Source organism: Protopterus annectens, chromosome 16.part0, assembly GCF_019279795.1.
Source record: "Protopterus annectens isolate FY-2018-M chromosome 16.part0, PAN1.0, whole genome shotgun sequence".
NCBI lineage: Eukaryota > Metazoa > Chordata > Ceratodontiformes > Protopteridae > Protopterus > Protopterus annectens.
In genome coordinates, this window is record NC_056750.1 from 201,932,825 (window position 1) to 201,949,448 (window position 16,624).

The 16,624-nt window shown below is 38.1% G+C and overlaps 1 protein-coding gene across 3 annotated transcripts in view; it reads left to right on the forward strand.

The window, feature by feature from the left end:
* LOC122790982 overlaps nt 1-16,624 on the forward strand; it is a 477,132-nt gene that overhangs the window by 43,057 nt on the left and 417,451 nt on the right. The window contains exon 2 of one of the 3 annotated variants that reach the window (XM_044058704.1): nt 315-524. The exons of the other annotated variants lie outside the window; for them this stretch is intronic. Coding sequence (XP_043914639.1) covers nt 315-524 — 210 coding nt within the window. The remainder of the gene's footprint in view (nt 1-314; nt 525-16,624) is intronic. 3 annotated transcript variants of the gene reach the window in all.

The window sequence follows — 16,624 nt, forward strand, 5'->3', positions numbered from 1 at the left end:
GTCTAAGTATTGTTATAGCAAGGTACTACCTGAAATCTGGAGAGGGAAAGTTGTTGCAATGCATTCTGGGATACATTGAAGTACCAAACAGCCTAAAAGAGTTGGGATTGCTAAGAAGTCATCATTGTCTTATTGCAGTAAATTGAAAGCTAAAAGTGATGCTGTTTTTTAACATTTTTCTTTTATAATGTAGAACTGTGGCTAAAATGTTCTTATCTTATTGTTTTTGTTTATTTGTTCAAACGTGTAATGTTAGAAAGTGAAGAGAGCTTTAAGTTGTTTGCTGCTGATACTGGCTTTAAATCTGTATACAGATAGCAGCGATCCTTGGCTCCCGTTTAAGGAATGGGCATACAGAATATCTGATTCACTGGAAGGACTGTGACTTGAGAGAGAACAGCTGGGAACCAGAGGAGCAGCTGAAGAATTCCCAACAGCTGCTGAGAGAGTACCTGCGCAGATGCTCCCAGTGTAGCTGGCTGAGCACAGGCCAGAACCAGGCAAATAACTTCGAAGTGCCTTTGGTGAGTGAGTGCAGTGCTAAGCATTATGTTACATACAAATGCATATTCTCTTGCTAAAATGGAATCACAATGTCAAGATTCCATTTGCTAAAAGAGATCACATGACTCAGCAGTAAATCTCTACATGCCTACCTTGCTGTAATTTAACTTTAAGCCATATACTGTTGCATGTATATTTAGGTACACATTATCCAGATCAGGGTCTTAGTGGAGCAGGACACTATCCCAGCAAGCAGTAGACATAGGGCATGAAACAGTTCAAGCAACATTGGATAGCATGGCGTTTCATTGCAGATGTACACACATACACACACTTCTCTTTTGGAAATATGATAGCTGACACTAATTAAAAAAAGCGAACTTTATACCTTGCTGTTTCACTTGTGCAGCATTGGCATTTTTGCAGGGAGGCTTTACTTCCCCAATCCTTCTATGTCCCCTACCCCTGCTACCTATGTGTCCACCAAGATCACTGTATCTCAGAGAAGAAGAATACTCTGAAATATATATATATATATATATATATATATGTATATATAGATATATATATATATATATATATAGATATATACATATATGTATGTATGTGTATGTAAGTATATGTGTGTGTGTGTGTGTGTGTGTGTATATATATATATATATATATATATATATATATATATATATATATATATATATATATATATATATATACAGGCCAACATGCATGTCAGTGTTCTGGAAATAAGAACAGTGCTCTTAGTGTTGCAGGCCTTCCAAGACTCTCTCCTTTTCAGGACACTTGCGATTCAGACAGACAATATGTCAGTAGTTTGCTGCATCAACAAACAAGGAGGAACCAGGTCTTACCCCTTGTGTCGAGAAGTCCTGAGTGTGGCAATGGGTGATCTCACCCAACTATTTTCTGATAGCAATGCACATTCCGGGAAAGTCCAACGTGATAGCAGACAAATTGAGCAAGTCCATTCTACTACCTCATGAATGGTCTCTCAACATGAAAGTTGCAGAAATTATTTTTCACCAGTGGGGCCAGCCTTGCTGGGATCTCCCCTAAACAACAGGTGCAGCAGCTTTTTAGCCCTAATACCCTCACTATGCAACACAATTGGTCCCCAGTGCCTTCTGTGTGGATCCCCCAACTCCCTTGATCCCCAAATTTCTGCAGTTGAAGAGCAAAGACATCTTCATTTCACCTTACTGGCTTTGACAGATTTGGTTTCCCTTTCTTTGGGCTCATCTAATTTACCCACCTTGGATTCTGGATCTGATTTCAGACCTCCTGTCTCACCTGACAGGCATGATTCACCCGGATATCTCAAACCTAAAGCTGACAGCATGGTTTCTCCACTTCCTTTAATAGCCATACAACCCATGCTCTTGTTCCCTGTCTGTCATATACATTTATCTTCCCATAACATTTCTACAAGAAAACTCTACAGAAGTAAATGGTAAAGGTTTGTTTTTGGGTGCTTTAGAAGCATGTTGACCCCTTTTCAGCCCCATGCACAAAAATGTCCTTGAGTTTCTGGCAACAAGGCAATTTTCAACAAAGGAGCTAGCTCCTCAACCATTAGAGTTCAATTAGCAGCCATCTCTAATTTTCACACTGGATTTGAGAACTCCACCGTGACTTCATCTAAACTTTCTAAGGCCTTCTTGAGAGGTACCCTTCTTTTGAGACCTCCTAATAGAGATCCAGCTCCATTGGACTTAAATTTAGTACTGCAGGCCTTGATTCATTCCCTCTTTAAACCAACAGCAAAATGTGGTCTTAAGTTTCTGACCTGGAAGGCTACCATGCTGGTGGCTATCCCCTCTGCTAGAAGAATTTCAGAACTTCAGGCATTGTCTTCTTAACCTCCTTACTTGATTTTTCATAGGGATAGAGTGCAATTACAAACTAATCCTTCTTTCCTTCCTAAGGTGGTTTCAGAATCTAACATCAACCTGTCCATTAATCTGCCATTTTTTCCCCAAAATTTGCAAACAGAAGTGAATATATGTTGCAGTTTTCGGATGTTCACAGACAATTATGTTTTTACTTACATAGAACAAAAGAAATTAAGAAGACGGATCAATTATTTGTCTCCTTTGTGGATTCTAAATTGGGTAAATCAGTTGCAAAGGTAACTTTAGCCAGATGGCCGATGGATTGTATATCATTTGTCTACAGTAAGTTGGTCTGTCCTTACCAAAACTTTTAAGAGCCCATTCAACTAGGTCAATGGCTAATTCTTCAGTGTTTGTATCTAGAGCTTCCATGGACAACATATTAGTGGCTGCTCTTGAGCTAATCTGCATACCTTTATTACTCATTACAAACTGGATCTGGTCTTGAAGGGAAGAGCAGCCCTTGGCTCAGCTGTGCTCAGGAATATCCTTCCTTAGAGTCCACCTAGGATTGTAGCTAGGGACTCTGTCCCAATGTTTGAGAAATGAATGAAAGTTGGCAACATCAGATAAAGAAGTTATTTACTCACCATAGCATTCCGTCTGTGTTGTCCATTTTCATTCTTCCTCAACTCCCTTCCCACCAACCCCGAACCTTTTTCACAATTGTTTTCTGGAAGAACGAGAACTTATAAAGATACCAGTGTTCCTTATGTTGAGCTCCAGATAATGGCTTCTTCTCTCAGGAACGTTGTGATAATATTTCTCACATTATGTCTGTCAGCAAACAAGAGCTGAGCTATGTTAGTGTTTGGTGCATTATGGGTAAGGAGGAGTTTGAGTGCTTTTTAGTAGCCATGAGCTAATCTAATGGCCGAGTCAGATCCGAGGGTCAGATCCAAATGCAACTGTGGAGGAAGAATGAAAGTGCACAACACAGATGGAATGTTATGATGAGTACATAACTTCTTTTCTTCTGTACTAACCCTTCAGTTTATAGGTGGTAGAAAAGAGGTTATGATGAGTACATAACTTCTTTTCTACCACCTCTAAACTGAAGGGTTAGTACAGAAGTTTAATAAAACACTGGAATGCATGTTAAGAAAAGTTACTGATGCATATGGGAAAAACTGGGACCAGCTGATTTTCTACTTGCTGTTTACAATTGCAGAGGTGTCACAAGCTTCAAATGGGTTTACTCCCTTTAAAATTTTGTGCATCAGGCATCCAGAAGGAATGCTTTATATTACTCTGAAAACTTGGAAAGAAGAAAAATATTCTGTCATCTCTCCCATCTTAAAACCAAATAAAGAGCCCAACCTTTGCACATCATACAGGCCAGTCTCTTTGCTTAACATCGACTACAAGATATTCATGTCTATCTTAGCAGACAGATTAAATAATATTCTTTCAATATTAATTCACGAAGACAAAACTGGGTTTATCAAAAACAGAAAGGTACAAGACAATGTAATTAGATTACTGTCCTTAATAAACTTAGCAAACAAGAAAAAAAAGAGCTTTCTATTTTAAGTCTTGATATAGATAGCTTTCAACTCCCTAAGTTGGCCATATCTGTTTAAATCTCTGCAAAAATACAATTTCTCCCCAAACTTTATAGAATTAATTAAAATTACGAAAAGTTCATAGTCTATGTAAAGATTGGATATTATCTATCTTTCCCATTTAAAATATTAAGAGGTACTAAACAGGGGTGCCCCCTCTCCCCATTACTTTTTGTCCTGGGTATTGAGCCTCGTGCAAATTATGTTAGAAATAATGACAGTGTTAAAGAATATAAAGTGTCAGACAAATTATCCCCCAAGATACAACTGTTTGCTGATGACCTACTAATAACTTCTAATGATATTGAAAATTCAGTAGATCACCTATTACATAATCTAGACTTCTTTGCAAATATCTCTGGTCTAAAATTCAATCACAACAAAACTCAGGCACTTCTAGTGAATAAAAATGTTACTATGAAACTTAGAGCAAAAAGAGACAGACTGGGAGGGCACGCATATTAAGTATTTAAGTATCATTATTGAATCTAATTATAAAAAATCACTCGCATCTAATTACCAACAACTTATAAACTCAGTTACTAGTTTAACAGACAATTGAGACAGACTCTTCTTCACATTTGAAGACAGACTAACTTTAATCAAAATGATACTGTTACCTAAAATCTTATTCATTGGCCAAGCTCTAATAATTCCCCCACCTGTCAAAATTAAACAGAATTAAACAGAAAATGAATAACTTATTACTTAATTGCCTTTGGTATCACAAAAAAACAAGAATTTCTCTTCTTTGACACACCACAAGCTGGGATGAAGGAGGTATAGAGTTTCCAAATATTGATTTTTATTTAAACTCCACATTTTTATTAACATAGTGTTGCTTTGGAATAATACTTCTTATACATTATATTGGAAATCAATACATGAAACCTTACTTCTTAATAGTAATAGGACATTGTTTGAACCATATACTCAAGTACATACAAACATCTTTATATGAATTTTAAAAATATACATTCAAAGTGAAAAGTCAAAACATGTTCTCACACCTCTTATTTATTTATTTATTTATTTTACATTTGTTGATCAGGAGAGTCCAACTGGATTACAAATCCATTTGCAGTGGAGGCCCGAGGAGAAAAGCTCCAAGAGAACAATTTTTACAAAAGGACAGACTTTTGACATACAATTTCCATAGAAGAGACTTTGACATACATATTAACTAACTGATAGGATACATTCGTTCTGTACAGTATAATATTACATTTTAGATGATATTCCTAATTTTAGGATTCTGGTGATAGATTTACTATCAGAGTAAAAGCAGAGAAACATAGAATAAGGCTCAGAGCGAGCAGATAATGCTCACTATAGTTGAGAAGGATAACAAATTGATTCACTATATGTCTTCGCCTGGTTTTAGTTGAGAAGGATAACAAATTAATTTACAATAAGTCTTCTCCTGGTTTTAGTTGCTTATGGAGAGCTCAACATTGCTGGAGTAGTTTTCCCTAACTCCTGGAGAGATGGGATGAGCAGTAGATTAACAGTCCAAGTGGGTACAATACTATGATTGTTTGGCTTAGCAGAGTTACTTAAGTTAGGTGAAGTGTTCTAATGAGACATTAACCAGGGGGGATAATAAACCAAATACTGCTGCTGTTTCAAAAGCTTATGTTTTCTTATCAATTAATTAAGAATTTATTAATAATTATGTTTCCTATTGCTTACATAAATAAATGTTTGATATATTTTAAACTCAAAAAATGTTAGAATTTAAGAAGGGTGACCTATTATATTGGAATCAATTTCTCTCAGCTAATAAAATAAGTTCTGCAGACTATTTGATCAGCTGATATACTTCGCAAAATTGCAATTGGCTGGAGATCCAAACATGTAAGGATTTTATGCATACTAAGCTCGTACCCTCATTAGATGTGTACAATAAGAGTAACTTAAAAATCTTGGATTTTATCTCAACAATTATTAATAGCTCACCCAAGAATACTTCATACATAGCTGTTATTTATAAAATTCTCAGAAATGATTTTAGCAAAACAGATGTTTCTTTTTGGAATTATTCAAGTGAAGTTAATAGACAAGTATTCTCAGAAAAAGATAAAAAATTTTTGTTTACAGTTGGTGAAGGATTCCACATTTTCCGTGTTCTGGCGTGTATATACGTGGGAATTTTTGCATAGATGTTTTTTTCATTCCACATAGACTAGCAATACTGTACAAGAAAGATGAAATGAAATGCTGGAGATGTGGACACCCCGATGATGACTGGATACATATGGTTGTTAATTGCAAAATAATTTCCCCATTTTGGTTAGACTTTAAATATCTTTGTAAGGCTCTGTGGAAGGACAACTGTACAATTTCTGACTCTCTTATCGTTTTCAGTGTTCCTCTTCCTGAAGTCCTTCCTAAAAGCCAAACATTTTTACTATGGTCTATCCTCTCTATAGCAAGGAAAATTGTTACTAAAAATTGGAAATCCCAATCTACTTCTGTCTTTAATGTTGAATTTATTCATCTTATGAAATATATTTGTAAGAATGAGATTGCTACTATAACAACAAGGGCTAACAACACAACTTATCATTTAATTGCTTTGACAAAATTGTCTAATCTGTTTAGAGAAATATTAAGTGTTCTCCTATGTATATTGCTTTTCTAGTTTTTATGGACTTTGTATATAGTTTATTTGTTTTTTTCTTGTTACTGTATTGTTACGTTTTATGTTATAAAATTAATAAAAACATTTTGGAAAAAAATACTGTGTATGTGTTGCATACCCGTTTAATAACTAAGGACTGTTTATGTGTCTTTTACTTATTAAATAACTAAGTAGGGTAGAAATGTGTGCTACATATTAAATAAGAAAGAATTGTGTATACGTGTGCTGCCTATTAAATCACTTAGTACTGTGTATGCATCCATTACGTGTTAAATAACTAAGCATTGTGTAGTATCTGTTCCTGTCAAATAGGTATTGTATATGTGTCTGTTACCTCTTAAATAAGTAAGCGTTTTGTACATTTGTTACAGGGATTGTGTCTTGTATGAATCACCAACAAAACTGCACATTACTTTTTGCATATTCAGTTTGTGACCGTTTAATTGTACCAGTTGTTAACATCCTCTAACCTTTGCTGAAGCAACTGTGAGTCAGTGGAATTGACTGACAACACCCAGTTTTGTGGTCATCTGCAAATTTAGATAACCATAGGCCAGGATAGTAGATTGAAGCTCTGAGAAATTGTATGCCAAATAGGAATGGGCATAACACTGACCCATGTACTATACTACTGGTAACTCTTGTACTTGCAGAAATAGCCATGTATAACCATAACCATATGGGTTCCCTCAGACCACCAGTTAGCTGTCCACAGCACAGCATGAGGATTTATATTCAGATTTACGAGCCTATCAATTGTGCCTGAATGGGGAATAGTGTCAAAGGCTTTGGCCAGTTCCAGAAGTACTGTATGTATTGACCAACCACAATCCACTCCTTCAATGGCTTTTTCAAAGAAATTAATGAAGTTAAAGAGGCAGGATCTTCCTTTGACAAAGCCAAATTGATGTGGGTCCAGGGTTCGAAGATCTCTCATGTCTAGATTGATGAAGACTGACATAGTATGTTTTGTAGCTTTACATATGAAGCTTGTGAGACTTATGGGTCTACAGTTACCAGGGCTCATGGGTGGGCCACCCTTTCATAACAGCATTTCAGTGGCTGTTTTCCAGGATTTGGAAGTGCAACCAGTGACGAGGCTGAGATTAAAGAAGTTAAGCAGGCATATAGGCCATATTTGGTCTGATAATCAGGCAGCTAGCCATCTTATCAGGGCCTGTGGATGAGGTGTTCTTAGCTTTTGAGAGAGCTGAGAAGACTTCTTCCTTAGTAATTAAAGGAGGTGGCTTGGAAAAGCTGTACCTATGGGTGTGGTAAAACCTGCACAAAATTTGTAAGCTAGGATATTAGCTGTTTCCTTTGATCAGAGAGGGCAGTATTATCGTAGACTAGATCTGAACAGTCTTGTGTATTAGCTCTTAATTTCTTGACATTGTTAAAGAAAGATTTGTAGTTATTTTTGCATATGATGTTGTCCTTTTCATTTGTTCCTCAACAAATGGGTTTGGATCTGACTTGGCCATTTTTTTCCAGTTTGTTGAGCACTGAAACTTTCGAGCTCCTGCCTTACCCATAATGCATCAGTCCCCTAACACACCTCAGATCTCATTTGCAGCCTTCGCATAAGGATGTGGTCACTACAAACTCTTGGGTATTAGTTCGTAAGTGAATCCTAGTATTAATTATCTCCTTATTTTCAAAGCTATATTTCCTCTCTTCTCTTTTACACTATAATTGTGCAATTCTACTCTTACCATAAAAAGCAATTCCTTTTTTTATCTATAATACAGACAGTACATTCTTTAATTACCATTGCTGGTAATTCATCTTTTCTTTCCCTTTTTTCCTCTGGCTTAAAAAAATCTTTTTCTTTTTTTCTAATCATCTTTTAATTCTTTGTTAGATTATGGCCAAGAAACCTTTGGGTTTTAAAATTTATACGGCCTGCATCCATAAAATTCCACTCTCTGATGCACACTCAAAGTGTGTGTATTGTTTAGGCCTTGCACACATAGATTCTGACTGTGAAATTGGTAAAGCTTTTAACCCAAGAGATTTAATTGATAGATGGAACAAGTTGATTTTAAAAGGGTTGCTTCCTTCTAAATCTTCTGATGCATTTTCTGGGGCTCAAAGCCTTAAGAAAAGTGACAAAAAAAAGATAAGAAGCATTCCCCAGATCCTACTACATCCTCGACAGGCGGTTCAGAACCGGCACGTAAGCTATCAGAAATCGTCAGATTCAACGCCTTGAGATCCAAACACAAAAATCTGAGAAGTACCCATGGATCACATCTCCTCTGGTCTTGGATCCAGTGTCCTCACATCTTCCTCCTCCTTTCCTGGGTAGATCTCCAAGGCATCACCACTCTAAGCCATCATCCATAGCATTTTCCTCTCATTCATTCAGAAGTCAGAGTAAAGTCGATGTGGACAGGATGATGAGGAAGTTCCTCTTGATGCAAATTCAGATGGGGGTTCTCTCAGCTCCTACCACTTTGGGTCTGGAGACCTTCATGGGTACTATCCCACCTATTCTGACTCCTTCTCTGATCTGACATTTGGTTTCAGAGCAGTTGGATCTGAGGATCCCAGAGCCATCCATATCAGATCTGAAGAGCACAGTATCTTCGATTCCAATGGGGTCTCTGAGTGAACCAACTCCTAGCACTTCGGGACTTGAGAACTCTTGGAGCCATAGGGTTGGCTCTGGATCCAAGGGGTTGTAGTTGACTCTGAAGTTGTTGGAGCCATCTCTGCCCCTTGGAGCCTTGGCACTGGACAGCTTGGCTTCGACTCCTTCTTTGGGTGGTTTGTCTTTGTGTTGAAGGGAGCCAATGGTTCAGAAGTATGTCTTCTCATAGCCATTGGTTTCTTTCTGTCTGAGACATTCCTATTTTGAGGTTGTAGAGAGAGCTTTCCCTGCTCTTGGGGATCTGATGCCCCCCCCCAGCTCCTACTTCCCAGCCCCAATTGTCTTTGAATCTTGAGCCTCAACTTCCTGCACCACACGGACAGCCAGCCAAGATAAGCCTCCAGGATACCCAGCAGGGTATATTAATCTCTTCTGATACTTCTGTGGAGCATCCCACTGAAGACGTTCCTAGGAAGAAAAAGTGCAAAAGGAGGCATTTTGACTACCCTCAAGAGTCTGTCACAGAGGATACTGATTTCGTTGAGAGGAATGGGTCCCCAAGATCAGCACCTGAAGACATCTCCTTCAGAGGCATTCTAGAAATCAAGCAAAGAGTTGGCTGGTCCACCGACAACCATTACCAAGAGGAGTCTGTATTCCTGGAAGTTTTTGGAGCTGGACTGTCTACCTCCTGGGTGACCCCACCTGCCCATGAACTCATTGATTTGATCTCTTGATGGGCATGGAAGGAACCTGACTCTGTTGAGCTGATCCCTAGAGACCAGATATGACTCTGGCACCACCAAAGGACAGGAAATTCTGGAGCAAGGGAGTACCAGTTGATCAGATGGTCATAGCAGTGGCCACGAAGAAGGAACTAGCCGAACAAAGTTCCTTTGTCCATCCCCCTAACAGAGAGTCTAGGGCACTGGACATATTTGGGAAGGGTGTGTATGCTTCAGTGACCTTTGTAAGTCAGTCATTGAACTATTTGGCACATCTCACTAGACTTCAGAGGGATTTTATTAAAGAATTTAACCAAACCCCTCTCTGGGACCATTACTTCAGAGGCAGAGAGCTCGATTGCATCACAGTCACCTACCCTGCAATCTATTTCAAACTCTGCCATGAGGCTTATTTCCCATGCAGCTGAAGGTACCTCAAGGGTTGTGAGTTCAGGCATTTCATCAGAAGATAAGCCTGGATGTTCCTGTGTAATTTTGTAGAACCCTTCAAGTCTTCCTTTGTCAATGCTCCTTTTGACAGAAGCTCTTTATTTGGCCCTATGGTAAAGGACACAGTATCCAGGTATAAGCAGGAAGGTAAAATTCTGTCTGCTGTGGGTGTAGGTTTTTTGACCCTTCAAAGGACCTTTTCTAGGAATCAATGAGGTGGTCAAAAAATGTGCTTCAGAAAGTCCCAGGGTCCCTTCCAAGATCATCCACGTGGAGATAGCGCCCCTAGGGGCAGATGGGGGAATTCTAATGGAAGATGCCATCCACGTGGCAGAGGTGACCTGCAGCTAGAGATACATTCTCTGACAGGTCCTACCAGTGTTCCTGAATGGAGGCCTGACTGTCCACCTCTGGAGGCAGTCGGGGGTTGTTTATTACAGCACAAGAGAGCCTGGCTAGAACATATAAAAGATTTGTGGGTACAGTAGATTATTACCAAAGATTAACACCTTTTCCCTACCTTCCCCTTTGACAGTAAACAAAATCCCCGATGTCCCACCCAGTCAGAGGGAAGCAGCAGCACTAGAAACAGACAAGCTGCTAGAAAAAATGAGTCATCCAAGAGGTCCTTCCCAGACTAGAGACAGCCTGGAACTTTATCAAGTTTCTTTATAGTGCCAAAGAAAACAGGGGACTTCAGACCAATTTTGGATCTCAGCATTCTGAACAAGTCAGTTCAGTACACTATGTTCCGGATGGTCATGGTTTAGTCCATTCTGCCTTTTCTGCAGAAGAATGATTGGATGTGCTCAATAAATCTTCAGGATGTGTACTATCACATCAAAATGAACAGACGTTCCAGAAAGTATCTACTCTTCTGGCTGGGCGCCAGTCATTACCAATTCAGAGCTCTGCCCTTTGGGCTCATCATAGCCCCCAGGGTGTTCACCAGATGTATGGCAGTAGTTGCAGATCTATTAAGTCTACAGGGATTCTGGGTGGGTGTTTCCATATTTGGATGACTGGCTCATAACCTCTCCGACCAGGCATCATATGGTCAAAGCACAAGGTTATGTACTGCAGTTATGCTCTCATCTGGGAATTGCTATCAATCACAAGAAATCTCAACTTGAACCAACTCAAATGTTCCTGTTCATTGGAGCATTATTCAATACGATATTCATGATAGGCCTCACTCCCTCTATCATGGACTCAAGTCATTCAATTTCAGGTCAAAAAGATCATTCAAAGTTCTTCTGTTTCAGCATGACTGATTCTTCAAGCATTGGGGTCAATGTCTGCTGCAATAGTTTTGGTTCCACTAGCAATATATCACATGAGAATTCTTCAGTGGACCCTGGTGACAGAGTGGTCCATTCTTCACCAACCTCTATCCACCCAAATCAGGATAACTCAGGCCTGCAAGAATTACCTCCTATGGTGGATATACTCCCAGCAGATTATCAAGGTTGTCCCTTTATTCTTCCTTAGCCTGAGGACGTAGTTAGCATGGATGCTTCCCAGATAGTATGGGGCAGGGGCATATCTCAGGAAAGACAGTCTAAGCATATGGTTCCCAAAGAGGCCAACACTTGTATCTATGTCCTGGAAATGGCAGCTGTCCTCCTAGCATTTCAGACTTTCCAAGACACTCTTTCCTCCGGAAGTATTGTGATTCAGATAGAGATTATGTCAGTGGTCTGGTACATCAACAAACAAGGGGGATATAAATCTTACCCACTGTGTTGAGAAGTTATAAGAGTGTGAAAATGGGTGATCTCACCCAATCAGTTTCTGATAGCAATGCACATTCCAAGTAAGTCCAACGTGATAACAGACACATTAAGCATGTCCATTTTAATGCCTCATGAGTGGTCACTCAACATGAAAATCGTGGAAAGGATTTTCCATCATTGGGGCCAACCTTACTGCAACCTTTTTGCATCTCCCCTCAGCAACAAGTGCAGCAGGTTCTTTGTCCTAATCCCCCCACCGAGGGAGCCACCGAGGGATGCACTACTCCATGAATGGGCCTCCAGTCTCCATTATGCCAATACTCCCAGTACCTCTATTCCCAAAATTTCTTCAGAAAATATCCCATTTGAAGAGGACAGTTGTCCTCATTGCCCCTTACTGGCCTTGTCAGATTTGTTTTCCCTTTCTTTATCCTCATCTACACTGTTCCCCATGGATTCTGGATCCAATTCCAGACCTTCTGTCTCAACCGACAGACTTGAAACACCTGGACCTTCTTGGGCTAAAGCTGACCATATTGTTTCTCCACGTCCGTTGATTAGCAGACAACCCAAGCTGTCCTCTCCTGTCTGCCACATTATTTTATCTTCCCATAAAGTTTCCACTAGAATAAATTTTCAAAAGCAAATGGAAAAGATTTTTTTTTTGGCCTGGCAAAAAGATATTGACCCCTATTCAGCACCAGTACCTGAAGTTCTTGAATTTTATAGCTGCAGTTTTGAATGAAGGGACTAGCTGCTCAGCTGTTAAAGTTCAGTTAGCTGCCATTTCCAATTTTCTCATAGGGTTAAATAATTCATCTTTAACCTCTACCAAACTTTGTAAGGCTTTCATAGGGGGAACCTTTCATCTTAGACCTCCTTTTAAAGATCCCCCTCCCCATGGGATTTAAACATTGTTTTTCAGTCTTTGACTCCGTCCTCATTTGTACCATCAGCTAAGAGCGAACTAACATTTGTGACATAGGAGACTATATATTTTTTGTATCCATAACCTGTGCTAGAAGAGTCTCAGAACTACAGACCCTCTCTTCCAAGCTGCCTTATTTGATTTTTCATAAGGATACGTTATCCTTACGAACCAATCTCTCCTTTCTTCCTAAGGTAGAATAAAAAATAGAATAAAAATTTGCTAATTGTTGTACAAAAAAACCTCATTTATCTTGCGACATGTAAGAAATGTCAAGCCTTCTATGCTGGGCTTACTAAAAGATGTTTGAAGGATAGGATATATGGCCATTTGTATGATATACAGGAAAAATGAATTGAATGCTTTAGGGAAACATATAATAGAATATCCTTCACATCAGTTTGACTTTAGAGTTTTAGAAATAATCATAAGCAACAAAAGAGGTGGTGATAATGTTTTGTTTCTAAATAACAAAGAACTGAAATGGATTCTAAGATTGGCTGCTCATATACCCCCTGGCATCAATAGCTATATTTCCATTAAACCTGTTTTGGAAGCTAGATAAGCTATACATTTAGTAGGTCTATGCATCAAACTAATTCATATGTTTTTGTTCTATAATAGATATCCATACATTACATTATTTTGACAATATAAATTTACACATAACTTCAAACAATGTATAAATTGCTTGTTTCACATAATTTTATTTATTCATTTATTTATTCATTTATCTATCTATTCATTCATTCATACATATATATATATTTTTATAATAATAACATATATTTTTACAACAATAACATAATTATATTAATCCTCCAGAATTTTATTAATATTATGGTATTGCATTTTTGCACAGAACATCCAATGTTTAATATTTATTTATTTGGTAAGCATTTTGTTCTAATTGCGTATATATATTTCTAAGGAAACAATACACAATATAATATTGCTTGACTTTGACTGACACTGCATAAATATAAGGTCTATTGGAAATGTCTGAATATTTTATCTGGTTTAATTGATTAATTGTTTAATGAAGTAATTACTTATACTAATTTTGGCGCCTTTTTACTGTGTTATGCTATATAAATGGAAGTTTTAAATGTTTGTATATTGTCTGATGAAGCGTAGTAGTTGCTACGCGAAAGCGCTCACATCCTAATAAATGTTCTTTTTCGTTTAATTTATCCTGGTCTACGGTCAATTTTGTGTTGAAAACTGGTGCTGATTTATTTCATGTTGGTGGAATTGGACTTTTTGTTAAATATTCTAAGTGCTTCGTGGTGAGAGAACCTGGTTTCTACTGCCTTATTCTCCCTGTTACTACAGGTACTCTCTTTAGCTATCGGTGAAAAAATTTTTTTATTCTACAGTTCCTACTTCGGTTATTTCACCGGTTGCACGCGATGGAAAATGTCAATATAGAACTAGACTACTCTCCAGGGACGAGGGACGCCTCAGCAATTTTGGTGGATCTTTTACATCAACAGGCAAACCCTTTATTGGCTCTGGATTTGTCACACACAGACAACGCTGTTCCAGCTAATGAAGAGGGCATTAATATTACAGATTTTAACACCACATCAAAGGAGCTCGAAGATGACATGTACAGGCTACAGCGGTACGCCTGGCAAAGACAGCACCTGGAAGCATGCCTACACTACTGCATTGTGCCGAGGGGGATGAGAGTCCTCTGCATGCCGTCGTATGGAGAGACACATCCGACACTTCTTAAGAAATGGCAGGACCTCAACATCGACCTTGGATACAGGTACATTAAGCTATTGCTTGAATATTTTAACCCGATAGAGACTGAATTACGTAACAAAGTTGACCTTGCTTTTAAAGACTTGAGTAACCGTTTTAAAACGGAATACTGTGTCAGGAGAATGCGCAATATTTGCCTTCAGGTTAATGCCTTTAGTGAAAGGCTAAAAGCAACAAAATTACGCAAGTTACAAAGAGATTCTCATGACTTTGCATCTCGGCAAATATTTGTATGGCCGAAACGCACCACTGTTACTCAGAACGCAAGTAGCACAAATGATAATGTGTATCATTTACCATCTAATGATTTGTTTATCAATACTTCTACAGTTACGGCCAACTCTGTTCGTAACATGAATGACTCTCAAACCAACAATGAACTGTTACCGGCCACATCTTTGGAGGGTACTAACACCACTTTTTCCACTGTGTCTGATACGCCCCCTCCTAACCAACTAGCACTGAAACAACCACCTAGTAATCTAGGAGCTAGACCGAAGGATTCACATCCTGACAATTCTTCAGGCCCTTCTCCCTCCACTTTTTTACCTTACCCTGTGAAACAACAATTTTACAACAGGGGCCGATCAATGAGTCGGGGACCAAGAAAAAGGAAACTTTCAAAAGAAAACTACAATCCAGTAAGAAGAACAAGAATGTGACTGAACTATTATATAATTACTCTGATTTTTCTTTTTCTAATGCTGATATTTCTTTATTGAATCGTGGACTTAATTTTATCCCAGCCTGCCCTGACACTATCAGCCAAGTATTAATTGACCTTAGATTATTTTGCAGACAGGTAGCTCTGAAGGTGTTTTTTAAAGATAAAGTTGACTCTACTAGTGTCACTGTGAATACTATTTTTTAAGCGCAAAAGCACTTTTATGCCTCCATTTTCTTATAACATTGAATGTTTTTTAAACCTGTGTGGACAAGATTTTTATAAATTATTCTCCACTAAGGTGAAACCTAGTTTTTACAATCTCACTTTAGAAGAATTTACCTCATTAAAGCATTTGAGCAACTGTAATGAAATTACTATCAAACCAGCTGACAAGGGGGGTGGGGTAGTCATTTTAAATACTACTGACTATAATATGAATATGTATTCAATGCTTAATGATGATACAACATATATTAGAATGAAGTTATATGATATTAATAGAATTATTAAAAATGTGCATGATGTTTTGTATGACCTTCTTATTTGTAGACAAATTAGTGAAGAAATGTATAATTATTTGGTTATAGATAATCCCACCGTACCAATAATTAAGGGATTACCCAAAATTCATAAGAACCAATACCCCATTCCATTAAGACCCATTGTTTCGGGAGATAATTGGGTCACTGCTAACATTTCTTCTTTTATTGAGTTTTTACTTAGACCTGTAGTTGATTCCTTTGCAACCATTCTAAAGGACACATACCAATTACTTGATTATTTATCAGAGATACATCTAGCCCTAAATGAACATGAGTATCTTTTAATTACTCTAGACGTGAAAAATCTTTTCACGTCTATACCTAATGACTTAGGCATTGAAGCGGTGAGAGAATTATTATTAGAAGAAACATCCTTCACTAATGATAGACAGCTGTTAATAGGCCAATTATTGGATTTAGTCCTTAATAATAATGCATTTATGTTTTTGGACAATTATTACTTACAGAAATGGGGGGTGGCAATGGGCACTCCCTGTGCCAATACATATTCCAACTTGGTTGTTTTAAGTTGGGAGCGGAGTTGCCTGTTTTCCCACCCCTCGTTTTCTAAGATAAAGCTCTAC